The sequence below is a fragment of the Pagrus major genome, chromosome 1, assembly GCF_040436345.1.
Source record: "Pagrus major chromosome 1, Pma_NU_1.0".
NCBI classification, from domain to species: Eukaryota; Metazoa; Chordata; class Actinopteri; order Spariformes; family Sparidae; genus Pagrus; species Pagrus major.
Window position 1 is genome coordinate 22,837,592 of NC_133215.1, and position 27,714 is coordinate 22,865,305.

The 27,714-nt window shown below is 41.2% G+C and overlaps 1 protein-coding gene across 1 annotated transcript in view; it reads right to left on the reverse strand.

Moving 5' to 3' along the window:
* LOC141003798 (E3 ubiquitin-protein ligase SMURF2-like) overlaps positions 1 to 27,714 on the reverse strand; it is a 68,021-nt gene that overhangs the window by 5,538 nt on the left and 34,769 nt on the right. Inside the window, exons 4-12 of the mRNA XM_073475265.1 lie at positions 26,248 to 26,381; positions 20,821 to 20,886; positions 20,420 to 20,504; positions 19,794 to 19,877; positions 17,511 to 17,722; positions 15,352 to 15,436; positions 13,763 to 13,921; positions 12,818 to 12,871; positions 492 to 705 (exon numbers count right to left, since the gene is read on the reverse strand). Coding sequence (XP_073331366.1) covers positions 492 to 705; positions 12,818 to 12,871; positions 13,763 to 13,921; positions 15,352 to 15,436; positions 17,511 to 17,722; positions 19,794 to 19,877; positions 20,420 to 20,504; positions 20,821 to 20,886; positions 26,248 to 26,381 — 1,093 coding nt within the window. The remainder of the gene's footprint in view (positions 1 to 491; positions 706 to 12,817; positions 12,872 to 13,762; positions 13,922 to 15,351; positions 15,437 to 17,510; positions 17,723 to 19,793; positions 19,878 to 20,419; positions 20,505 to 20,820; positions 20,887 to 26,247; positions 26,382 to 27,714) is intronic.

A 27,714-nucleotide genomic window follows, 5' to 3' on the forward strand; every position in this document is an offset into this window, starting at 1 on the left:
CTGTTCTGCTTTTCCCTGGAAACCATAAAGCAGTTCTGAGTACTGGTTCTGTGCTGCCCTGGGCCGTTTTCTGGTGCATATCGTAAATGGGGTGAAAAAATGCCAGTAAAATGCAAAGATCTGTGTTTGGTGGGCATTCTGCTATTGTTTCAGGGTTTGCATTTTGTGATGCTTTGAAAGCCAGATGATGAATTTCAAGATCACATTTTCAAGGCATGTTATCAAAATTCACGGTAAATTCCGTGTTTTGCATTAATTTATGTGAAAGCTGTGCTCACATGCCCTTCAACAGCCAACCAAATGTTTCCCTTTATGGTTTAAAGCACATCAGAAATTGTAGGTTAGGGCGTCATGTTTACGGGCATCAAGACTATTTTTCTCGCTGAACATCTGCACTCCTGAAGTGGAGCATTTTGTACAAAAAAAGTTGCATTGTTAACATGTTTGGATGTGAAAGGGTCATCCTCTACTCAGGTTTTTGTTTGTTTTACCTCAAATATCTCCTCGCGGCAGACCTCGATGCGGCAGTGTCCGGCCTGGGGCTGCTGCTGAGAAAGCTCCTGCCGCAGGATCTTTAGCTTCTGCACCAGGTCTCTCTTGTATTTGGGCACCGTCAGGCACTCTGCCTCTTCAGGCAGCTGGGCTGGGGACAGAGGTTGCTGCGGAGCCCCAGGACCACCCTGGTCCTTCAACTGAGGCGGATGACTGGAGGAATGGTGTGGTTGAAGGGGAGGCAGAAGATGAATAGTCAAGGAAGGGAGGGCAAAGAGGGCAGAGGAGAAAGTCATATGTCAGAATGATTCACCTTTCACTGAAACAGGAATAGCAAACAGCTTGTCCTAATTAAACCTTAATTTAACCAGGAAAGAAGTTTTATTGAGATTAAAAATCTGTTTTCAAGAGTCCTGGACAAGACAGGCAGCAGCACAGTTACACAGTTGAAGACATAAAACAAACATAACAATTATAATGAAGACAGATAACAAATTGCTGAGTCATAAACCATAAATCAATACCAGAGATATTGCCTTTTTTTATTCCACTTCCCCGTGAGCCACCAAAGGCTTTATACTACTTTTTGTTTTTTTTAAATATGCAGTAGTACTCTCCCAAGACCTGTAAACAGACTTTAATATGTAAAATTGGTGGAGTTAGTCTTTAACTGTCACATGGTAACAGGGATTTTGTGGTTTTTCTTGTGCACTGCTTTGACTCCAGTGGCAGAAACTGATTTACTCAAAGATAGAAGAAAGAGGGATATGTCCTGTAGGGATTTCCCCTGCCCCTCTATCTCAAATATCCTCTAACCACAATGTTAGAAATTCCCTCTCTTGCCCTCACCCTCTTCTCAAAGCAAAGAGCGCTAAACAGAGCCCTAAGCCCTGAGTAAATCTGATCCAGACCTGTGGACAGGCTGGGCCTTTGACCAGACGTTTGCTAAATATCCCTAGCAGGAATAACAGGGAGAGGGAGATAAACCCTGAATAAGCAGAGAGAAAGAGATACACACAGAGGAAAAGAAAGAGAGAGGGAAAGAAATATACAAAGCAGAGTGGTGTAAGAGTAGCTGGCGCCTCTGGCTAGCTCACAGTTAAGTTGGTGTGCTCTCTTTACCCTCCTCCTTCACACGTTTCTCTTAAAGTCTAAAAATTCAATCATATTAACTCCCCAGAAATCACTTCCTGTCTCAAGTGTAAAGAAGCTGACAGCCAGCAGGTACCCCTGCTGTCTACCAACCACATCTGGAACTTCCACCGTCTGACCACTACAGCTGCCACCCTTCACCCATCCGCATGATACGGATAGCACAGGTACTAGCTGCAAATACGAAGCCTGATGGTTTTCTGACATGTAAAACTGTTCCAACCCATAAACAAACACTTGAATGGCCAAACAGTCCCCTGTAATTCAATGAAGGTTATATTTAAAATCACAAGATGCAGATTTTTATTAGGACCTGCATTTGTTCTCACTCATAGATTCCAGCTGCCTAAATATGCCTGATTTAGATTTTTCATCAAGATCTATGCATTATTCCCTGAGAAAATAAGGGGGGGAAGCTTTCTCTCTCAGTGTTAAAGAAGGTGAGAAAAAATTCCTTGATCCATCTCTTTAGCCAGATCCACACCAAAAGTTAATCAGGTCTATTCTGAGCCAAGATCCATCCTCCATCCAAGATTCGTGAAAATCCGTTCAGTAGTTTTTGTGTAATCCTGCTAACAAACCAACAGACCGACAAATAAACAAATTGAAATGGGTGGAAACATAACCTCCTTGGCAGAGGTTGCAAAAGACAGACAGCACAAAACAAACCCAAATTAACCCAGATTTGGCCTCTCGCCCACCTGCCCCCCCTCCCACATTTCCTTGGGGCAACAAAATAAACTACCTTGACTGACAAATTTAAAAAAAAAGATTTAAAAGAAAAAACAAATAGAGAAGAAATAGAGAGGTATTGATCAAATCAAATGTCTATCAAGGTTAGAGAGTTAATACAGGAGAGAAAAGAGAGAAGTGAGTGTGGAAAGGTCAGCCTGGTATTTAGTAAACCTGCCGCCTTTAACAGGGGACACATCAAAGACAGCAATATATGGGAAAAGATCAAGACCTTCAGACAGGGTGTTAAAGAAAAATGATCAAGAAGAGCCAAGCTGTGGGCAGGACAACAAGATTAAATGTGGGAAAGCATGTCTGCCCCACAGTGGGCATAAGAGCTAAATTAAACAACCTATCTCCTGACCTTTAATCCCATTTTACTCTCCAGCCATTCAGGGTCTGTGTATTCTAAAAAAGACTAGACAACGACAAAATATAATCTTGGCAAAGGTAAGCTGTGGTCAGTGTTCAAACTCTGGCCTCCTCCAGCCCTCATTGTGGTGTTGGTGGTGAGATGCCTGGGTGGGCCTCTGAAAAACATAATCCGTCTCTCCCTTCAACAGGACAGCAGCCCTCATTTTACTGTGAGGAGACGCTGAGCCAGCAGAGGCCTTCTTTAAAAGAAGCTACTGTCCTCCACTGGGAGTAAAGTGACGAGGCTGCTGTTGACCACAGAAAGACGGTTCACCAAGAGGCCTGAGCTGGTATATAAAAAGGAAGCAGAGACTATCTGAGGTAGCAGCACGTAGCCACCCACTTATTCAGACACTCGTACAATTGGGTTCTCTGGTTCAGTGGGTTGAATAAGGCCTCATCTATTTGGGCTTTCCAAACTAAACGGGTGCAGTGTTTCGCCAGTCTATCCCTGTATAATCAAGTCCGCTGCTATTTATTTTATTGGCAGGCGCTGGGGCTCCTAGCATGTCAAAGAAAGGGTAAGACTGCAGCGGAGCAGTCCTGAAAACCACTTTAGGAAGGAGGAGGGGAAGAAAAGATGGCCTTAAAACAAAATGGAATGAGTTGCTTTTGGCTGGGAGGATCGAGAACCATATAATAAAGCGTAATTTCAGCGCACTTTTTTTTCCCTTCTCAGAGTACAGTGTAATTAAAAATACGTTTCGACATAGTTCATCTTCTCTGGTTTCCAAACGGGACGAGCTCGGCATATTTTATGGTAAATATAGAAAATACAAGCGCAGCAAAGCTGAAAAATCTGCCGGAGCCAAACGAGAGAGATGGTTCCTATTGCTGTGACAGCTTGGGTGAAATACGACGATTGTGGAGAAATATAAACTTTCAAATTCAATATAAGAGCCAGTGGATTTTATTATTGTTATTTCAAGGTGGAAGGAGCGAGAGGAAAAGAAACCAGAGAAGTGGAGAAATGAAGGAGTGAACATTTCCAGAACTGGGTCACCTGCGCATGAACCTGCAGAGTCATGATAGGCCTCCATCCTCTCTGTGTGTTTACACGGAGGCAGACGGGGTGAGAGAGTGCACGCACTAGAGTGCAAAGGCTGCATGTTTGTGTGTGTAAGAGAAAGTGTTTCTTTTCAAGGCAGCTGGCACAGGTGGGCTGAAATTAGTGTTGAGTAGGTGTAGTGGTGTTAAAGCCACACCAGCCACCCCAACACACCCACTCTGCCCCCCACCCAGCCCCAGAGAATCAAAGGACCCTTTATGAGTCGATCCGGCCCGAGTATCAGCTGGTGCTCTGCTCTTTTACACATGCAGGAAAGGACAGAGAGGTCGGCCAAACTCTGCCGCCGACTGTAGAGAACGCAGAGTCGAAGTGTGTGCATGGTTGAACAAAATTCTGTTCTTGGATAATATGTATGTGTTTCGCCAGAAAATGTGTGACCTCTTATATCCCTCCCACCTACCAAGCTGCCACATCTGCACACTTCTGGTTTCAAAAATACAGGCAGCAGACAGACTGCAGTGGTGAGACAAAAATATGTTGCACTTGACGAGACTTTCTGAAAATAACGAATGAAAGTACGGCTGCAAAGAATGTCTCATATATTCTGCCTAGGGGTCTCTCAATCAAAACAATTACAATCGAAAGACGTAGTTTGATGATGATTAATTGCTTTCTTGATTGTTGAAAAAACATCATTGATGATGAAAATCTATTTGGAGGTTATGGCGACAGGCAACCCTAATAACCTCATCTTGAGGAAACTTATAGATTTCTGGGCTCAAACATTGTTGGGAACATTTGGGATAACATAAGAACAAAACTTGACAAAATATTCAACAAAGGTCTAGTCGTTTTTAGACACTTAAATACGAAATGTCACATATATATCTCAGTATTTTTTTAATAGTATCAGAGATGAAACAGATTTGTTTTGCTATTGTGGCTATAAAAATGTAATTTATAGTGCTGTTAGACCATGCTGTAAATGCAGGTTAATGGAAAATGTCCATTGAATTTAGTGAAAATGTTGTATTGCAAGGCTGAATGCCAAAAATATGGCTTAAAGCAGAATATTTTGTTTGATAAAAACATGTTGTGAATTTCTGTTATGGTAACATTCATCTTGCTTCGACGCATTCATATGTTGATGAATGAAGCTTTGAACTATTCAGAACAGCCCTGAATAAAAGCTTTGTAAAATGTTGTCCTGTAACACCCCTTGTTGTGATATTACAACGTTACCTTTAGCCATCCTAAAAAACAATCTGTTATACTTTATCTTCTTTTTTTTTTTTTTTTACCACATTTACATAGTCATTGGGTCCTATTGTTCAGTCTCACAATGCTATTGGATAGTACATTTGTTTATAAGTCCCGCCTAATGGCCATGAACTCACACAACCTCTCAAGGTTTCCTTCGAACAACATCTCTTTGTTTCATTGGACTGGATTCATCAGATTCAAGTAAGTAAAATGTCTTTTAAATTTTTGTTGTTGTTATTACAATGTCTAGAACATTTTCATATGTAGTTATTGTGGTATAGATTCATCAAATTTCATTTAGAGCTTGTTATATATTTGTTGCAATTCTACAACACTGGGTGAGTGTGGTAGTCAAAATAGCAGGCTTGTTGCAGTGGGCACAAACAGGTTGTATTCCCTCCACTACACCACTGCCTGAAACAGAGTATTTTCATATACATGGACAGTATACATACTACCCTTGTGTTGTGTTCTGGTCAAATTTGACTGATTTAAAAGTTTTATCTCTAAAAAATGTAGTTAATTTGATCAGACTGACCTAAAATTCCATGACTGTCCACAAAGAGGATATCAACAGACAATTCAGTTCTGGGAAAGGTGAAAATGTTCCTGAATGTGGGGTGTGGATGTGAGTGCATATGTCTTTTAGCATGATAAGTAGAGAGCATAGGCTAAGCCATTTACATTTACATTTAGGGCATTTAGCAGACGCCTTTTTGTCCAAAGCGACTTACAATGAGCAGACAGTATTGTCTGCCTGGAAAACATTTCTACCCTGAGCACTTGGTCCACCACCCTATCTATTCCTTCAGGTTATATACTACAATATAAAAAGCATATTTATACATATTAATTAATTTATATTTTATTTTCAGAATGCCACCAGCAAGGAGAGAGCTGCGATGCCGTGTGCAGGATGTGATTGATATCATCCAAATTGGAGAGAGTGAAGTTGAGATGGAACTCGATGACACTGATGAGAGTGATGAAGACTCAGATGAAGATGTCTGTCAACAAGTGGACAAAGAAAACCAACCACCCATGGACTGTCCAGCTGATAATTACGCGGACATCGAGCCACAAACAAACAAACAAACAAACACACCATGCCCCGTGACAGGTATCGCTGGCTGAAAAAAGATTTCATCAGTCCCACACTGATTTTACTGGTCTGGATATCACAGGAGATGACATTTCCCTCCACACACCATTGGAACACTTCCAGAAGTTTGTGTCCGAAGACATGACAAGCTTTCAGACACATGGAACATCTGTAAACACCACTGCAAAGGAAATTGAAAAAATGTTTGGCATGTACCTGAAGATGGGCCTAGTACAAATGGCTGGAACCCGTATGTATTGGGAGACAGACACACCTGTTGCTGATGTGATGCCACACAACAGATTCCAATCCCTGTTGACGTCATTACATTTTGTAAACAACATGACAGTATCTGAGACGGAAAAGAAAGACAAACTATGGAAACTCAGACCATGGCTTGATTCATTCAGAGAGAAATGCCTGCAGGTGGTACCAGAAGAGCACAACTCTGTGGATGAGATGATGATTCCTTTCAAGGGGAAATTCAGCAGCATCAAGCAATATATGCGAGGCAAGCCAAACCCATGGGGATTCAAAGTGTGGGTGAGAACTGGAATCTCTGGCATGATGTGTGACTTCGATGTCTACCAAGGCAGTGTCAACAGAATACGAGCCAAATCTGAACGTGGATTGTCAGGTGATGTTGTGATGAAGCTTGCTTCCACACTTCCAGAAGGTCAGAACTACAACATTTATGCAGACAAATATAAGTTCCCCATCAAATCCCGTCGCTGGTACATGTACATCTTCTGGCACACCATCATCCTCGCTGTGGTCAATGCCTGGCTCCTCTACAAGCAGTACTGCAAAGCTCTCAAGATGTCTAGCAAAGAGACAATGAACAGGAGACAGTTTCAGGCACAGCTAGCATCCTCTCTCATCCTGGTGAACACAACACTCTAAACTCCAAAGAGAGGCTGACCATCTTCAGGCAAAGGGAGCCCAGCAACACAGACAGTGACATCAGGAAGCCCTCTGAATGCTCAGAAGAGACCATCCAAGAGATGTGCACACCTCCCATTGGATGTACGAAGGACCTAGTTGCGCATTTCCCAGTGAAGACAGGGAGAGGACGCTGCAGACACTGCAATAAAGGATACACCAACACGCAATGCAGCAAGTGTGATGTTCGCCTTTGCTTTTCAGAGGACAACAACTGTTTTTGGGACTTTCACTACCAATGAAAGTCAGTCATGAAAAGAAAAAAAGGAATGAAGAAGTTGCTAGAAAAAGCTAGAGTTTTATCCTGTTTAATGTTTTTTTTAATAAATGACTTCATAAAAATATGACTAATGTGTGATTATTATTAATGTTATATACCTTTATGGGGCTAAGTAAGCAATCGACCCTGCAAATGAACCCTTAGTTGTTCTGAATTGTTGTTCAGACAACGTGAGTACAAATACAGAAATTCTGCTCCCAACTTGCTTCGACGCATTCATATGTTGATGAATGAAGCTTTGAACTATTCAGAACAGCCCTGAATAAAAGCTTTGTAAAATGTTGCCATTCCATAAAACAACCAGCTGTACTTTTTGCTCTAATTACAACTATGATATGCACACTTTCCTATGAAAGATATTGAGTCAGAAATCACACTAAAGCATATGAGAGCAAATAAAGCAGTAGGGATTTGGTAAGAGTGAAAATATTTCTGTATGGATTTAATTTTTCAACTAGTCAGACCAAGGCCCTGTTCTCTCCTGGTCACTCTTATACAGACAGTCCTTTAATGTACCACATACAGATAGATCTACCCAACTATATATACTGTTTAGACCACTGGCATTTACTGTAACATCAGGTCACATGAGGTTTGACAAAGTGCAGTAGATTAGTCAAATACTGTACATATATAACCCAATCATTTGCATTTATGTTTCTCTTTCAGTTAAACAAGTTAAACAAACCACACTCCCATAATGTACCAAATATAATATACAGTATAATCATCACTTCTTAAAACATCAATGCAAATGTTGATTTAAATGTCATGAAGATTTATAACTTGGTTGGGAAAATACCTGCTGAAGCCTACTGAACCTAAATCTAGCAGAGACTAAAAATACCTTCAGCAAACACTGATGTAATCTTTCAGACATATACTACGTGCCAGTGCAAGGGAGGGAGTGCAGTATGTGAGAGACAGTGTGGCAGACCACAGTCATGTAGCTGTGTCTGACTGTCTGACAATTCAAGGCCCTCATCAGACTAAGGTCGACGGCAACAGGGCTGTCTGAGCCACATTTAAACCAGGATACGTCCTGGAGGATCAGCAGACTGAGGTGCAAATTGCACACTCAATGTTGTAATGTCAAATCTGCGCCACGCCATCTAATCTATACATACCAGCCATCTAAATAGGCCTGATCTTTTTCATGAAGATCCATGAATTACTCCCTGAGAAATTAACAAAAGAAAGTTGAAAAAATGCTGAAAAATTTTAAAGAAGGTAACAAAAAAATTCCTGGATCCATCCCTTCATCTGGATCCACGCCAAAAGCTACTGGGCTCTATTCTGGGCTGATACACATCCTCCATCCAAATTTTGTGAAAATCCATTCAGTAGTTTTCTGTAATCCTGCTGACCGACCGACCGACCGACCGACCGACCGACCGACCGACCGACCGACCAACCAACCAACCAACCAACCAACGGACACAGGTAAAAACATAACCTGCTCAGCGGACGTCATTAAGTTTTTTTCTGATTTAAACACTATGAGGTTTATGAGGTCAAAGCTCAGCACCCAACAGTTTCCTCTGATGAAAACAGACTGTCAGTATTTTTTGGTCATTGGGTTCAGTCTCTCTTCAGGTTGAGGATGACATCGCAGCTTACATTAGGTGATTATTTCGAGTCAACACCTTTCTTTTTTCAGTTTCTCTCCTGACTCAATCAAAGGTAGTTTCTTCCCTGTGGATGTTAATTTTGTTTGACTGACCATCTCTGTTTTCTCCTAATGCCAACTCTTTATTCTTTTGATTTCATTTTGTGTGTCTGCCAGAAAACAAGATAAAGATGCTCCCCAACAGTGCGCTCTCTCTCTGCAGTGTGCATCTCTTTTCCACTGAATCAAAATCAAACACTATCTACACAACTATGTAGATATCTAAAGAAAAACAAAGGTGCATTTTTGCTTTAACTGCACACTCCAACACGAGGTAACATGCACAGCTGGTCCCGACATGCAACCCCCCTACAACCACCACCTTCAATCTCCCTATAAGGAAACTGCTCAATGCAGTGCTGAATTATAGCATGGTTTTGTGTGTGTGTGTGTGTGTGTGTGTGTGTGTGTGTGTGTGTGTGTGTGTGTGTGTGTGTGTGTGTGTGTGTGTGTGTGTGTGTGTGTGTGTGAGTATATGGTGGACCTATGTGGATGTTAGGTGAAATATTCTTATATCCTGGCGTTGATAGAAGACAGATGTCCTGACCCTGAGCCAGCAGTGAGGCTGATAACTTTAACAGTTTTTGGAGCACGGCAGAGAGAGGGGAACAGAGGAGAGAGAATGAGTGAGGACAGAGGACAGAGGAGATGACAGGAGGGGGGAGGTTTAGAGATGAGAGGATAAAATTTAATGAATGAGGACAGTAGGAGAGAGGAGAGAAGAAAAAGTAGAAAGTACGGCACTGGTTTGACTGGTTACACGGGCTTATCTTTATATAACGGAGGCTTTATAGACCTGAGGAGAAGCTTTAACAAGTTAACACTTCCATGAAATTATCAGATGTTCAGATCTTCACAGGTTGGGTATGCACATGTGCAGTATGTGTAAACAGATTGTTGTCTCCTCCATGCTTCTCCTGTTTGTGTTTACGGGCCTGCTGTCAGTCACTCTGGGTGTTTAGAGTTGAGCCTCTCACTCAGTAAACAATCTAACATTACGCATGTCTGTGTTGTTCAGACCATTTAGCACACCCAATAAAATTTAGTGATTCAGAGCCAAAGCTGAAGAGAGGCTAACATGGAAGAAACTGTGTTTTCAGAGAACTGTACTGCAACAATCTATTAGTCTAGATTGGTGTAAACTGAAAGATCCTAGACTCGACCAGGAGTTCTCAAACTTTTTCATATCAAGGACCCAAATCATAGATGCACATTAGACCACAGACCCCCAATTTGAGAGGATTTTGTCTTAAGCAATCTCCTCTGGATATGTTTTTTTTATTTTTAGGTTTGAAGATCAAACTCCACTTCTATGTTCCAACTTCCAAAAAATGCGATAAAACTTGACCTACAACTATGGACGTATATTGAGAACTAAATACAGCATCAGAGGCGAGGACCCATTCATTCCTATGAAAGCTGCTCAGAAGAGCATGACATACAGCATCCGGGTATTAAAGCTGCTGTAAGTGATATATTTTTATTAAAATACGTGTTAAATGGCTCTGTATTACAACAGTATTCACTGTTATAGAGTGTTTGGTCAGTAACCCAAGTCTCTCCTCCTCCTGCTCATGCAGTAGAGGAGAAAATATTTTTTTCTGGTATCCCTGCCCACTTCATCCAATCAGGACAGAGAACTCCAAAAAGAGATCCTATGTGCTCATGAACGTGCTGAGAGCTGGATCCGCAATGGCGATTACTGTTTGCCAGAGATAGTACACGTTCATGTGGTGACATAGAGAGGAGGGAGGGGATTGTGAATGGCAAAACAGACAGGAAGTTAGCTAAAATGACAGCAACGCTTACAGCAGCTTTAATTTAGCCTGATTTTACGCATAGTTTCTGCATTGTGAGGCCCATAGAGCATGCAGACCGGAGACTTCTGCCAGCCAAGCCGGCTAACTTAAGGTTCAGCGCTCCGCTAGTTTGAATAGGGGTAAAATGATTTAATCGTGAGGCTCCTCTAGACTTTCCAAATGTTATCGGATCCAATGGATGAAGTTCTGATAGTGAAATGAGTACATTTAGAGGGGGTTGTCACACTAAAAAAAATAAATATTATACACCTGCTTATTTTACGATGTAAGCTTGTGGGGGGAAGCCTTTTTGGGCCTCTGTGCATCACATGACGTAAATATACAGTCAGGCCACTAAATCAAACTGACTTCAAAGCCTGACATTGTTCCAGAGTCTTTGATCTACAACCCACTTGAGGATTTTGAAAACCACTGGACTAGACTATCAAGTCTTTCCCTACTTGATTTCATATCAAAACAGAAGTTTTAGGCAGAAGCCATATTTTCAGTTTTTCGTTATGGTTGTTAAAAACAAGGACGGCAGTCAAAAAACACCAACGTTAACTTAACAGATAATATTTGAGTTTTAGCTCATTAACCTTTAAAGCTGGCCTCTTATACAATAAATAATTAACAAATTGATTTCTTGACCAGATGTCAAATTCTACTTTTCCACTCTTTGAAAAGCAGTTGATTCGGCGGATAGCCAGAATAAAAACTTGCTGTGACACGAACTGTGTTTTAATTTTGTTTTCATTAATCAGCGCGTATCACGGAAAAGCTGCATTAGAAATTAGAGCTTGTTAATTTTGACCTTTTCAAAGTTCTAAAACTTTGTCTGGACTCCCTCAAATCTCTCCTAATAAGGAGCCAGACAAGCAGTTAATGATGCTGACTGGATCACATAGCTGAGCTTCAACTCACAACCAGACGCTGTTCTGACACATATGGATACTATTTGACCAAATGACCAGATGTTGATTTCCCAAACATGTCTATCGTGCCAGCCGCTGTTACTGAGAGAGGTTTTGACTAAGAATTCTTACTAAAAAAAGCAAAGGGGAAAAATCTCCATATCTCTGCATGTTCCTCTTGTTCTAATGATTCCTGCCTCACACACTGGCAGGGGGAAAGTACAGGAAGCTCCCTGACAGCCAAAATACCTGAAGAACAAACCGAGAACTTAATGATTCATATAACTCACAGCTTCCTCCCACACGCATATCACGACTTTGCTAGATGAAACGCTAACACACTGCTACTAGCCCATGTGTGTTCGGCGAGGTTATGTGAACTAGTGCTAAGCTAACAGCTGCTGTGCTAACACGTGTTTAGTATTATTTTCCCGAGTGGGGTCGGCTTCACCGTGCCTCTCTGCTGGCTACAAGCTGATCTTCAGTGGAGGCACACTGCTGACAGACAGCACAAACACACTGAAAGACGGATCGACAGCCAGCCTCTGCATGTGTGTGTGTGTGTGTGTGTGTGTGTGTGTGTGTGTGTGTGTGTGTGTGTGTGTGTGTGTGTTGAATGACATCCACATGAAAGTCAACGCTGAGGAAGGTTATGCACGTATAAACACACACAGCTTGGACATTCCCTGGAGGAAAAGTATCACAGTCAGCATTTTCTATTGTGATATTGTAAGTGTGTGTGTTTGTGTGTGTGTGAAGCTTTGAGTGACTGGCTGCTGAAACTGCTTTATGCAGACAGCTGGGGTGAGTGTATGAAGATGTCTGTCAACCTGCGTGTGTGCTGATTGCATTGTTCACATGCCATAGACCATGAGTAAGTGTGCGTATGCTTATACAGTTTATTGTCTGCATGCAAGTATGTGAACACTTATGCGTGTGTATGTGTGTGTGCACAAATAACTGTGTGTGTGTGTGTGTGTGTGTGTGTGTGTGTGTGTGTGTGTGTGTGTGTGTGTGTGTGTGTGTGTGTGAGAGAGAATGTGGGTTACCTGAGGTTAGTGTTTTGGCTTTCCATGGCCACACGGGAACCATTTGGACTTGGGCTGGTGGGGAGAACAGGAGGAGAAAAGGGAGGAAAAGACAGACAAAGACAAAGAGGGGGAATGAGGGAATGTGAGTGACAGAGAAGAGGAATGCAGCATTGAAGACAACAGGGGATAGGATTCAGAAGAGAAACAGCGAGACAGGAGAGACAGGCCAAAAGAAAAAGAGAAATTAAAAAAGTAGACGAGTAAAGTCACACAAAGAAACAGAATTAAAGTAGATTAGAAAGGAGAAAGCAGAGGAAAGAGACATAAAAACAGCGATGAAGTCAGTTTGAGGGGCAGGAGAGAGGTCAGTGAGAAGACAAAAAGAAGAGTAGAGGAAAAGTAGATTGTCAGAGACACGGTACAGGCAGAGGATAGAAGGGAAGAACACAAATATAAAGTGAGATGAATGAAGCCAAGTCAGTGATCATCTTACAGCAGACATATTCATTGCTGGAGGATTCATGACTGTGCTGTCTATCACAGATTCCCAAACAGTTTTTCCAGCATCCCCAGACAGGATCCATCATGTCCACTTCCAGCACGGGTAGTCTGAGTGTGAAGCTACTTTTAAAAACACTAAGCTGGTAACAATCCTGCCGACAGTCCTCAACAGAAAACATGAACAGAGTGGAGAGTCTGACAGTAAAGTTATGTTTCAGCACTGAGTAAAGACAAAATATTATTGCTATATTTTTATACTGTATATTGTTTTAAAGCTTTAAAGTGGGAAAGATGTATCACATGAGCATAATGTGTACATCAACACTGTGACTTTCTTTTGATGTTCTTTTTTTAAAATTTATATATTGTATTTTTTATAAGTAAAGGCTTTCAAAGTCAAATACTTGGCTGAATATCGTACCCTCACTGCTGCTTGAACGCATCAAAGACTGATACACTTACTTGAGAACTAGATGCAGGTTAGCAGATAGTCGCGGGTCGGTGAACTGTGTTGTTCGATTGTTGTGGTCGACGAAGTAGACTCTGCCTGTGGCTGTGTTTCTGATCTCCCAGCCTGGTGGCAGTGGGCCCAGCTCCTCACAGTTCACATTGCTGAGGTCTCTGAACAATAAGAAAGAAACCATCAGCAACAATGATACCACAAATTATATATAACTCTAAATTAAACTATCAATACATACACACATACAGCATTATTTTATTACAACGTGTTAAAATTTGTATGCAAGATGTGCTTAAATATAATGTGCAGTAATTATACTACTGATGTATTTTTGAATACTTCATCATAACAGTAGTATAAGATTTACTAAAATATAACCTAGGTTTTGCAAACACCTCAGGTGTGTATTTAAGTGTACTTATATTTCAGCATATCAACGACCACCACACTATATAGCCTACAGTATGTAAATGAAGCACCAAAGATACATTGCAGGCAAACCATTAGAAGAACACATATCACCGTACGTGTAAAAATATACCTTTAACACGCTTATTATACCAACATTTATACAACAATGTTAGCTGTTTTTCTAAAGTTCGATCGTCAGTAGTGGTACTAACACACAACTACAATGAAACTGTTAAATAAATTTTTTGTTTTTAATCAATAATAATGTGAAAAATAAATGTTATCCTTTTGATAACACATATAGTGATAATATAGTACTGGCATACTGATCGATATTTACATTAAGTAGTACCAAGATATTTCCCTTCCAGCAGGTTCAGAGAAATATAGATCAGACAGCATCAACAACATTAACATTGCTGTTATGCTTCTGACTAGCTACTTGCTCTAATTCTTTTACCTGATCTGGGCCAATGCTGTAGCCTAGGCAGGACTTGTGCATGTGTCAATGTGTGTGTATGTGTGTGTGAGAGTAATTTGTCCTTGTGTGATGTGAGGAGACACCACTCAGGGACAAAGCACATGCCTCATCACAATATAATGGGTCATTTAAGAACTCTGTCCAAAGTGACCAAACCCAGAGGTTGCTGCTGTGAGCTGGATGTGCTTCATCACTGAGCAGCAGCTACACCAAGACACAGCCAAAAATGTAACGCAATCGCACTGCCTGCGATCTCTGGTGAATTAAATAGTGAGCTATTGAGAGATGGTGAAACGGTTTGATTGAATACAGAACCACTGGCCTGTGGTGTGTCCAGCTGAACATCTGTCCAAAAATGTTCTTCCAATTCCACATTGAACTCGGGGGTCATTAGTTTGGCTGACCCGGACTTGAGCCTGAAATTTGACTATTGAGATTGTTTTTGAACACAACCCAGAGCAATTGAGTGAGAAATTAAGTCAAGTACCGTTTGATCATGTCAGTTTTGGGAATATATGTCAGATTTTATATCAGAAAAAGTAAAGGCTTTCAGCACTGCAGTGCATTCATCATGTGTGTAAGTCAGTGTGTTGACGAGGTGATTATTAATCAAAAGAAACATTTAAATTGCTTTAAAAATAGAAATACATCTGGACAATAAGGATGTAAAAAAAAATACAACACACAAAGATTTACCTGGGCACACGGGGGTCATGCCAGGTGCTGACTCCAGTCTGTGTGTGGAGGAAATAGACCTGACCTTGCTGAGTCGTTCTTTGCTCTAAAACAGAAAAATTATAGGAATGAATAAGTCAAAAACAGCACTGAAACAAGCTTGGAAGTGTTCTGTAGTCTCGTACTGGTGGGTACAAGCATGGAGAGCGAGTTTGTGTATTTTGAAGAAGGGGAAGTCTGTTTATAATTGATGTGACAGGCAAACTGCAGGGACAAGAGTTTCTTAAGGTGTGCGCCAATGTAATCAATTAGTTCCTCTCCGGTCTCCAGTAGGCCTATCCCAAGACGACGGGGGAAAATAAAAATGTGAGGGAAATTTATCAAAGACTTCCATGAGTGTTTTTCCTTGCACAGAGTTCCTTGATGCTTCCTAGTTGCCTTGTTTTCTCTTAAAGGCTTGTGTGTGCTCTGAAAGTCGTCCCTTCCTATCAATCTCCAAAACCAAAGGAAATGGAAAGGAAAATGCTGTCACTCATTCCAAACCCACCTATATAATATACTGTAAACAAATAAGAGAACAGAGGACACTGAAAAGAAACCAGAAGAGAATGGTTCGTGAATGGAGAGCGAGTGTGTGAATGTTGGCACAAAGTGTGTGTGCTGCACGGGTGTGGTGTTCATGTGTGTATATTCACCCGCTAATCCATCACTAACCCCCCCTCTTAACTTCCTACTGGCACAACTCATTTCCTACCCACCTCTCTTTCTCTTTTTCCCCTCACACACTCCCTCTCTCTCTCATTCTCTCTCACGCTCTCTCGCCACACCCAGCCACCGGTTCAGAGGGTTCAGCTGAGGAAGAAAGCTTGCTCGCTGTTGGGCATCAGTGACTCACTTTGTCCGACCTTGGCCAGCCTCAGCGGACACAGCAGGACATTTCAAAGGGGGCACAGGTCCAACAATGCCATTCTAAACTGCTGGCATACAGCGCCACACTTAAAATAATAATTTATTTTACAGACTCTGTGGGTATTGTGGGGTGCACTGTGGCTGACTGTGAAAAGTACACGTTCCGATGTTGGAAAATGTACTTGTGCAGCTTTTGCATTATTTTCCCACTGTGTTGGCATGCTGCAAGTAAGGCCAGCTTAAGATTTACAAACATAAAAAAAAGGCAAATAACCTAAAGTGCCTTCTCTGAGCTTAACACTGAGCTATGAATACTCTGCTTTCAGTCCTTGTATTCAGTATGGGAATATGAGCCTGCAAAGCCAAAACATTCCAACACTGGGAAGTGTTTGCAAACGAGGGGAAAGGGGGGAGGAGACAGGAGAGGAGAGGAGAGGAGAGGAGAGGAGAGGAGAGGAGAGGAGAGGAGAGGATTAGCACACAGACAGTGGTGATTGGGGTTGTCATGCTGTGGTGCTGTGGGAAGGAGGGAGAAGGGAGCAGGATGAAGGGTTAGAAGAGAAAGTGTGAGTAAGAGCCTGAGGACAGAGCAGGGAGCATACATAAAGAGAGAAAGAAAAAGAAAATATGACATAAAGGGCATTTGAACTTTATTCTCATCACATATCGCTGCCTCAAGGCTACAAACAAGAGACAGCCCCAAGGAGCAGCTCAATGTGTTTTTAATCTGCATGTCTTGTATTTATGTTGGTTAGAGCCAGGACTTAACCTCAGCTTGCCATTTTGATATTGATTATATAATTCAATAGGACTACTGCTGACTCTCTAATGTAACAGCTAGGACTGGGCAATGTTGCCTTCAAATAGTATTGCAATATTTTTTTAATCTAAATCGTGATACGGAATATATATCTTGATATTTTGAAATCTCTTCAAAAGCACTTTATACATGCAAAGACAATCAAATGCTGCTGTGCTTTTGTTGTGTACATTTTTAGTTAACAAAATATAGCACAAATTACTTAAAAGTTCAGGACCATCATCCAGCAAATCATAAAACATACCACATGTTTAGCAGCTACAGGATTTGATCACCTTTCTCATCACATGAACATAACCAGACAAGGTCAATCGGTAATTTATAACAATTAACAATTAATTGAGACCATACCACTCTTTTTGTACTTTCTATCAGATCGATTTCTTAAGTGGTAATGAGTGCTCAAAGTGAGTGTGTGTGTGTGTTTGTGTGTGTTGCTGCCGCCACTCACCATATCCCTCAGGCAGGTCAGGTGGTGTATGCAGGTGTGTTCGGCTCATGTAGTTACGATGCCGCTGCGATCGAACCCGTCTCTCCTGGATCCGCTGTTCGCCTGGTGGGCAGCTGGCCTCGGCCCCGTTTACAGGCGTCATCACTGGCGTGTTCTCATCCACCACACAACTCAGTGGACGCCCTGATGGGCTGGAATACTCTGACGCTGGCCTGGGTGAGAGCAGAGAGTGCACATGTTCATGTATATGCATGTATATGCAGGCTATAGTCTTCCCTGTGAGTGTAATCTTACATTCTGTTCCATTTTCAAGTATTTATTTAAATTTCATACATATAAACATTGTTTTATAACAAATCAGGAATAATTAACATGTTATAAAGAGCACTTTGGTTAAACAATACCAACTTGCTTTGAACTAGAAGAATTAAGTGTATGTTTTCATTCTTAAGAGTTACACGCATGGCAAAGTGTATTGAAGGAGTCTCTAATAAGTGTTCGACTTTCGGTTTTAGTGAATATATGCGACTGCGCACCGTGTTTTCCTCTACTTTCAGGAAACCGTGCAAAGAAGTGGGTTAGTGTGTTATGGGTACAATGGGTTAAGTCACAGGTGTGTCCACAGTTTGGCTGTCCAGAGTTACTGACACCTTGGCTATCTTAAACATTGGACCCTTGTCTGTCAACGTACAACCCGGCTCCTTCCCCCTCGACACACTCTTCCTCCGCATTTCCTCTTCCTCCCCCCTCACTTATGTCACACCTCTCTCGCTCCACTTCCCCTGGTCCTTCCTTCACATTTTATCACTCCTCTTTTCAGTCTCTGAGCCATTTTACCCAATATACACCTACAATGTGTCCTCTCACAACCAGCTTATGGACCACATTACATGTGTCTGCAGTACTGAGCAGTGACAAGGGGCAGTGAAAAATTGCAAGAGTAGTAAAAACTACAGTCTGCTTAAGAAAAAAAATCGGGCTGAAAAGCGGCAGACATTTTTACACGGACATTATGTACTGTTACAGACTACAAATGAGCTGACCTGCTGTTGCAAATTTAAGACAGGATATTCTAATTTTTTGTCTTCCTCACTCATATTATCCTTCATCATTTCTCCTACATAGTACCAACCTGCTCATCTTCCTTCTCAGCTTCACCATTTCCACCTCCCTCAATGCCCCACCACTTAACCTTTTCTTCGCCATTTCCTGTCCGTCCTCCTGTGTTCTATTCTGCTGCCTGGAGGCTACCAGCAATGTGTAGTCAGAGTGGGTGAGGCAGTGGGGTGGGGGTGCTATTTGTTTGCTTACTCTCCTAACGACTCCACTGATATGGGCCAAGTAGGAAGGCGACAGTTGTTCCTGCAGGAACAGGGGCCAAGTAAAACCTGGCTGCCCGACTGGCTGGCTAGTTTATTTGTGTGTGTGTGTGTGTGTGTGTGTGTGTGTGTGTGTGTGTGTTTTGCAGTGTCTTGGAGGCTAAGGAAATTGACAGCAATTCACTCATTACCGACAGACTGTTATTGTTGTGTTGTAATTGGTTTTTGTTTTTTGTTTTTTCTGAAAAGGGTATTGGGGAATAGCACAACCAAATAGACCTTCCACCTCAATCCCAGTTGTTAAAGGTCAAACTTGTTGTGAATTACATCAGCATGACTGTTGCACATAGGGCAGGCAGTAGAGCTGGGTATCGCCACTGCTCTTCCAATTTGATTCGATTCGGTTCAATTCAATTCTGATTCACAAGGTCCCGATTCGATTCCATTTCTGATTTGATTCAATATAGATTCGGCTAGGGATACTTCAGTTGTGAGTTGTGAGACCTAATGCTGTGAATTGCACAAGGAACCCCCAGACCCAGTGCATTATTAAAAATGTTAATGTTTACATTAAGAGGTAAATTAAATGGTTTTGGAGAGAAGTAGTAAAAATGTGCCCATAGATAAATTAATAGGATATTGTTTTGATTTTAGCATCTAATTATTGTCTTATTAGCACTATTATTATCCAAGTGCCTGTCAGCGTTCGGTGGATGTTCATTTTGGACCCACATCCATTGGAAAAGGTATAAATTTAAAGATCAATCTCAGGTTTTTTTTTTTATTAATATTGAATAATTCATATGAAGATCGATTTGAATTGAAAAATCTGTGTTTTTAAACCCAGCCCTAGTAGAAAGTAGAAGGATTAAGAATTATATGACTTGGGCAACTGGATAGCTCCCATTTTAACATGGTATATTATTCGAAGTTGAGGATGTGTGCAGTATGTGTGCAGATGTACCTGGTAGGTCTCTCCCATTGCGTGGTACGTGTGATGTGGTTCAGGTACTGTATCCTTCCAGAGGCTGTCCTCCTCTCCTCCCAACTGTTTCATGACAGATTAAGACAAACAGGTGAGAAAGGAGCATCATACATACCCACTTTTGTCTACTTTTGACAACTATGAACATGCTCATCTAACAGCACTATCAACACTGTATCTATAATTTTCTAAAAACACAAAGAGAATCACCAATAGAAATACAGCTTAACCTTGTCAATGTTTTGTTTTTTGTTTTTTTTAAATACATTAAGAATTGTATAGGAAAAACTTACAAACTTATAATTTTATATTCTCTCATTACAAACCAGACAAAAGTCTCATAGTGAGGACAGTAATATCTGCAACTTCTGCTTACAGGTGTTAATATACCTCGGTTTTCAACTACACACAAAATCAGAGAGAAACTGAGCTCCTTCCCCAATAAGCATCTCCAAACTGAAGATTACTTCAAAGATATAATTTCTCTTCAATGGAGTTCAATCAAAACAATTTCAGAAAAAGGAGAGACCCTCAAGCAAAAGCAAAGCCCTGTTTGAAAAAATAGCATAGTTCATCTTTAAAGGAAAACATGTGATAATACTGACCCATCAGGTAAATCATTGTCAAAGAGGCGACTACAGTCCACCACCGGCCCTCCTGTCCCAATGCGATCTCTCGACTGAAGACTCACTACACAGTTAACAAAGAGAAGGATGATGGTAGATCAATGAAAGTTTCCTACAGCAGCTCAAATGATGACAGATATTTAGTACATTCATTTGCGTAAAAACTCTACGATTTGACCAAGGTGGTCACCTTTTATACAGAGCAATGGCACACTGGATGTAGACTACAGCATCAAGAATATGTTAAGACACAGAGACTTACATAAGATTGTACACAGACATATCGGCTTAACTTGCCCTGCCCCTAAAATGATTACTTTTTCTATTCTGATGCACAGTATGCAGCTGCTATTGTATGTGCATGTGTTTGTGCTTCTTACCGACTATTTGTCCTCTCACAGTATCGTTGTCATTGGGGCCCAGCTTATTCAGATCCAGTCTCTGATCTGCAGAGAAGAAACAAACACATTGATTCAGCATCTGCCTCCATTTACAACCACGAACACACCCAGGTGCTAAGCTGATCTGCAACTTGTTGTATTTCACGCTGAGTAACTGGGCATTTAGACCAAAAACATAGCTGCAGAGGGCTGCTGGGCGTAGGCGTGTTGCCTCGGTGAGACACGAAACACCATCCAGGAGCTGGATTGAGTGAGTCTTCACTGCGACAATTGCCAGGTAAACAGTAGATTTACCCTGTTCATGTATCAAAGTGTTTGTACATATTTGACTTTACCAGATAACTTCACATCGTCTTCTGGCAAATTTGAGCCAGGTTGAACATTTTTGCCACATGAGCAATGCATCTTTTTTTTTGTTGGAGCCATCTGTGTCAATGCAATGCCATTGAAAGTAACAAGGAGGCTGTCTGTTTCACATCCTAATGTGAGGCAGCACCAAGATGACAAGTACTTTTGGAACCAATATTATGATTAAGACATCATTATTGTCAAAATACAGCAGGTAATCCACAATATTCATTAAATCTACACAATCCAGGGGGAAAAAAGGGCCTCATTTTTTTTCTTATGCATGATTCAAGAAGGATATACTGAAGTAAACAGTAACAACTAGGGATGTAACGATACACTCAACTCACGATTCGATACGGTTCACGATTTTTTGTTCACGATACGATTTTCTCATGATTTTTTTTTTTAAATCAAAATGAGCTACAGACAAATTATGACCAAATAAAATGATCTTTTATTCGTAGGAAAAAAATCTTAGAGGTGCTTTCTTTACAGAAACTCTGTAAAACAGTTTGTGTCCTCTTATAAAAAGTGCAACTTAAATGGTCATAAATGGTTGTGATAGACACAGTATCAGCCCTCCGGAGAACCTCAACCACACGAGCTCTTACCTCCTGGTAGATTTTTGGCACCACCACCTGGCTGAAGTGCTGTCGTGACGGGATGCGGTATCTTGGCTCCAGCGTGTTCATCAACAGCCGAAAGCCCTCATTTTCAACGACTGAAAATGGCCTCAAATCTTTTCCCATAAAATAACCAATTGCCCTGGTAATTCCTTGCGCTCTTGCATTGTTATGGGGGAGAGGAGATGCGAAGCCTCTCGTCAGGGTGGTTTGCCCCTTCGGCAATTTTTGCTCAGGAGGTGGCGTAACGTTACTTTGCTTCTCACTGTGGTGGCGGCTAATATGCTGCTGCATGTTGCTCGTGTTGCTGGTATATGTTAGCAGTCTCTTGCAGTATTTACATGCTGTTTTGGTTTTGTCTGTCCATTTCTTACCAGTTGTATTTGTGTATATGGGGAATCCAAAATGCCGCCACACAGGTGATTTAAAACCGCTCGGTGCATCCTCTATTTCAAAGTTGTTGCCTACCGTCGCCATGTCTTCCCTTGTTCTGTGCCCCGTACCTACGTAGTGACGTAAGTCACGTGACTTGACGTCTGACATTGAACAAATGAATCACCAACCAGTGACTTTTAAGAAGATAATGTAACCTATTTCTAAAAAACAAAAAAAAACAAAAGAACGTATCCTACTTCTCTCGCATTACGATTAATTTTTTCTGTCAACCGGTGCGAATCGTCACACATTTGTACCGATTTTTAAATCGTGTCACGATGCATCGTTACATCCCTAGTAACAACTGTAAAATAACAAAGTCAGCAAGCAAGTGTGCCTTTCAAATGTTAAAATACAAATACAACAGCCTACTCTGCAGAAAAAACAACACTGCAGCTTCACCCATTCTGTGTAAAAAAGATTAAGATTTGGAGACACAAAATATCACAAATTTTGGATGCAAGATGTGTTAGCAGCAGTCTTGTTGTTTCTGGATAAGTAAGAACTCATTGTCTGTCCAGCACAGGATAGCACTGCCAGACACAGACAGCACAGAAACACAACCCAGGAAGACTCTGAACAAGATCCAGACACAGATACATTCAGCAGTCGCTCTCTCCCTCTCTCTCACTCTCTCACCCACACACATACACGCACACTAAATCCCACTTGCTCATGACCAGTCTAGCTGACCAGCCAGAGTGGTATCAACTAATGCCCATTAACAATGCGACTTGTGTCTGTGTGTGTCTGCAGGGGCTTTGGCTTACTTGAGTAAAAACTAAAATGCACTAATACTAAAACCAAAGTCAGACTGTATTTGTCATGTCTTTGGCTGCTTGTATGATTTTGCATACACATAAAATGGTCTGTCTGTATGTATAAACTAAGCACATCTATGTAATGTAAAAAAATCTAACCCTATAGCTTGTTTCCAGTGTGTGTGTATGTGTGTGTGTGTGTGTGTGTGTGTGTGTGTGTGTGTGTGTATCTGTTCCGGATACGTGTCTAGACTAAACAGCGATGGTCTAAGCCTTACATGGTTGGAATAGTAAGCAGATTTTTCGCTTAAATAAGAGAAGAGGGAAACAGGGAGACAGAACATTTACAGACCTTTAACCACAAACCCTCACAAGTTCAATAACTCAGAGCTAGGAAAATTGTGTGTTACAGTAAACGAACTACATGTAAATGTGTGTTTAAGTCTCGGTTAATTTAGCAAATGCACATCTGTCTCTGCATGTGTGTGTGTGTCTGTATGCATATGTAAAAACTGTATCAGCAGTATCACAATCGGTAGATATAATCAGCCGTTACAACACTATAAAAACTACACACAAACAAGCAACAGGGTTCCAAGCGTGGCAAACTAAAATGACAGTCAAGTCATTTTGAAAGACTTGTAGTGTGTGTGTTAGTGAGTTTGTGGGTTCAGATGTGAGGCAGGGGACTTGGAGGTTTGTTTCTGCGATGCTACAGGAAGTTGAGCTCAGTGTAGAGCCAGACAGACTTCTAGTAAACTACACAATCATGCCTGATCCCCTTTTGGTTTGCGAGAGTGTGTATGAGTGTGTGTATGTGCAGGAGTAAAACAGTTTGTGTTTGCATTTGCGTTGGATGACAAAGTGAGCTATGTGTATGAATATGATTTCTAGGAACCAAGGCAATTCCAGTAAAGGCTTTTTTCTTATGAGTTTGTATTTCTATGTTTGTCTCTGTGTGTGTGTGTACATCTTGGTCAGACCACAGGCTGGGCAGTGTTCATGTGTCTGCAGCACGCAGGACAGGGACAAAGGGATAAAGTGAGCAGTGGTGTCTTGTCATAGATCATGTCTCCTGGTCCACTTCCTGTGGCTGCGATAAGTATAATTTCTGCCATGTTGGCTATACAGTAAGTGGCTGGTTTGGAGCCTAACTGGAGCCTATACTGTGTTTCTGGAAGTTGTGGGTAAATCAAAGGGCAAGTCTTTCAGCCCTCAGAAGGGTTAAAGTATGGCTTTCATGGGCTTCGAGGTCCCTTTAGTGGCATCACTAAAGCTGATGTGGTTTTTGGTGGATGATGGGGTGATTAGGTTTATGATCCAAGAGTGCCATTCAGGAGCAAGCAAAGGTTGTTGGAACATATTCTGAACTCTTATGGGAATTATTTAGCTTGACCGTTTAGAGTCATACTAATGGCTGTCAGATCTGAGTCTACTTGCATTCATAGAAGTATCCAACTAGACAATTTGGTTAAAAACGCATTCAAAAAACTCCAATTATATGCAGACAAACAACTCTGAAAGTAGTTGTGGGGCGAGACTGTGCAGAATGGATGGACAGAAATAAAAGAAAAGCCATGAAATTTAAAAGAAAAAAAAGGGGGTGGGGGGGGGGGGGTAACTTGGTGTGTGGTGAATATTGTAAATGACTGCTTGAGGTCAGGAAGATGGATTGAAGGAAGGGAGGAGAATAAGTTGCAGGAATGTTAATTTTACAGTATGTACTACAGTTAAATGTCTATGTGTCAGTATGATGTGACTGATACTGACAGGGCTAACAAGCATGTGGCTGCACATAGAAAAAAAGAGTCTAAATCATTTGGGAATGAAAGGGCACAACACAGGGGCAGCAGGCATGCAGCCGACCATCTGAGAATGTGTGTGTCCATAAAAAATCATCACTGTTCCTGTACATCCTATATATCCATGTTAGCCTGGGGTCCAATTTCTGCTCACCAGATGATTACCAAACTACTATCCCAAACCAGCGTCTTTCTTCCTCTTTCTTTATCTTGTGCCACAGCGACAGTATCTGTATCAGCAGGATTGTGCTTCCAAGTATAAAAGTCATTTGTTTCCTTGACAGAAAGTAGCATTGTTGTAAAATGAATTGTGGCAGTTGATTTAGTCCCAGGTGCCAGATGTCTACAGCACGCAATATTTCTGATACGTGTGGCCTGAAGGAGTTGCCTGTCTATTGGGTCCATAAATCTTATACCAGTGAATGGCTGGCACAGAAGCAGCATGCAGGCTGCAAGCTGAGGATGTTATAGCAGCACTGTAAAAAAAAAAAAAAGCTTACACATGTAGCAGCAGCCTGGCTAGCTATCAAACCTGTCGTAGCCAGATAAAAAAAGAGGCACAGCAAAGTTACCCTGACATGAACATTGTGTCTGTTGTTGGAGACATAAGGTCTGACTACTTTTGCTGCGTGCAAGGTGTGTGTGAATAGAGGTTAACATGGCTCACCCAACTGATGTTTAGTCATTCATTTATTAGTTGTATATTTCATGCAAAGCTTCCCCAGCACCCTTCACTAGCAAGCCAGGTAAAGGCCATGCTGAGCATGCAGAGGGAGCATGAAGCATCAAGTCCCAAGTGACCAGTTTTCAGTGAGCATCCAAAGACAATGATGACGTTTACATGGACAAAATCTTTTTTATCCTTATTCCAGAAAAGACAATATACCTGCTTAGCTGTCTACATGGCTAAAAAAATATTTCACTAATATTCCTGTGTACATGCAGCCATGCATGATTAATGTGCCACAACCACATCTAAATATGGAAAAGTGGAACAGCTGGAGCCACATGTGCCATTTTGCAACAAAAATAAGATTTTTTTTTACATTGAAGTGCTCTACCATGCAATCACAGCAACTCTTTGATTCCTTCAGCCACCCCCTTGAAAAGGTCAGCGTTGCAATATTTACCAATATCCAAAAACCAGATGATATCCAGGGCTTTTATAATGTTTAAAAGTAGGTATAATTCTCCTTCCCACCAAGAGGCTGCGTGTCACAAACTGGGAAGTATATTCTGAGTGTGCTGTATTCGTGTCCAAAGAATGCTCCTAAAATCTGAATAATATTTGCATATTGCACATGTCTTATTCAGATTATGCTCTTTACGTTACTTGTGTGAAATTTGAAATATTGTCATTTTCAGAAAAATTGTAGAATATTGGAGTGTATGTAAACATAGTCACTGTACACACTTATGCACACAGGTACTTACAGCCAGTGTCTTTCAGCCTGTTGATGGCATTGGACAGGAGGCGAACACAGCCCAGGAAACCTGCACCCTGCTTTTTGTGGATCTTCTTATGGTTCCATACGCTGATGGTGATTGAGTCTGCCTTTCCAATGTATCTGACAGGGGGAGAGAGGGAGCAACAGAACACAGGTCAGTAAGACAGATAAGAGGAGAGGTTTGTAATTCTGAAAATATGTACAGCTAAAAGGGTCTAATGAAACATGGTGTACGCTTGTGTGCAAGAACAGCATAGGTTTTCATCAACAGACAGGGTATGAAAGATGTAAATTAAATGAAATCACAAGCCACAACACAATTTTCCAAAACAGACTAAAATTGCAAACTGACAAACTGAAACTTCCATTTTGTGTCTCTTCAGCTACTTCTCTGTGACAGCAAGAGAACAATGCACACCATGTTTGCGGTGCAGACTTTCAGACTGCGTAATGAGGCAGATTAGCTGATTTTAAAGTAACGTCTGTGTGTGTGTGTGTGTGTGTGTGTGTGTGTGTGTGTGTGTGTGTGTGTGTGTGTGTGTTAGCGTGTTTGTGCAGATTTAGCACAGCTGAGGCCAGTCTAGTCGTGGTTGGAGAACAGAGGAAGTCCCCGTGATGTGCTCCACCACCGTCTGAGACGCAGACAGCTCCCGCAGTAAACACACACAGTTCAACAGTCAAATGCACAATCACACATTTACTGACATGCACACATACATTCGTAATTACAGCCTACAGCAGCCAGCACTGATGCCAAGCTTTATATTATGCAGTGTATCATGAGCAAGGAGTGGGGTTTCCCTACTAAACACATCAAAATGTATAGGTTTGGTATGTAAAATTGTTGCCCTGAAATCAAATTACAACCTGTCTGGGTTTTGGATCTTTTAAAAGAGTCCAGTGTTTCAGTCTCTTGTTACTGTTCGAAAATCTGATCATGATGCAGTAGCAGGCAGTTAGCATCTTGGCACTTTTTCTCTACTACTTTTTCTCTCTTAGGCAATGCTGATGTGTGCACATGTTGATTATGATCGCATTCTAGCCATTTAACACTATTATAAGACAAATGGATGAAAGAATACAAGTTTAGTGCAATAATGGTTTCAATTTTCTTCTCCAATAAAGGTGAGTTAATTAAAAGCTTGTGTGCCAAGGACTGAATACTTATAGACTGAAAACCACTGACTTTTTCTGTTCAAAACCCACTGACTTGTAAAAGGCTTCTTTCACACTATAATATGACAAGTGATTGCCTTGTTTTTTGAATTGAATTGAATTGAATTGAATTGAATTGAATTGAATTGAATTGATTCTGAGTGATCATGAGTATGATTTAACAGAATATTTCACTAGTTAGGACAGTTTGGATGATTTTTTACAATTGACTGGGATATAAAACAAATCAGCTGAATGCTTTTACTTTACATTTGATTTGCATTTCTAAACAAGCAGT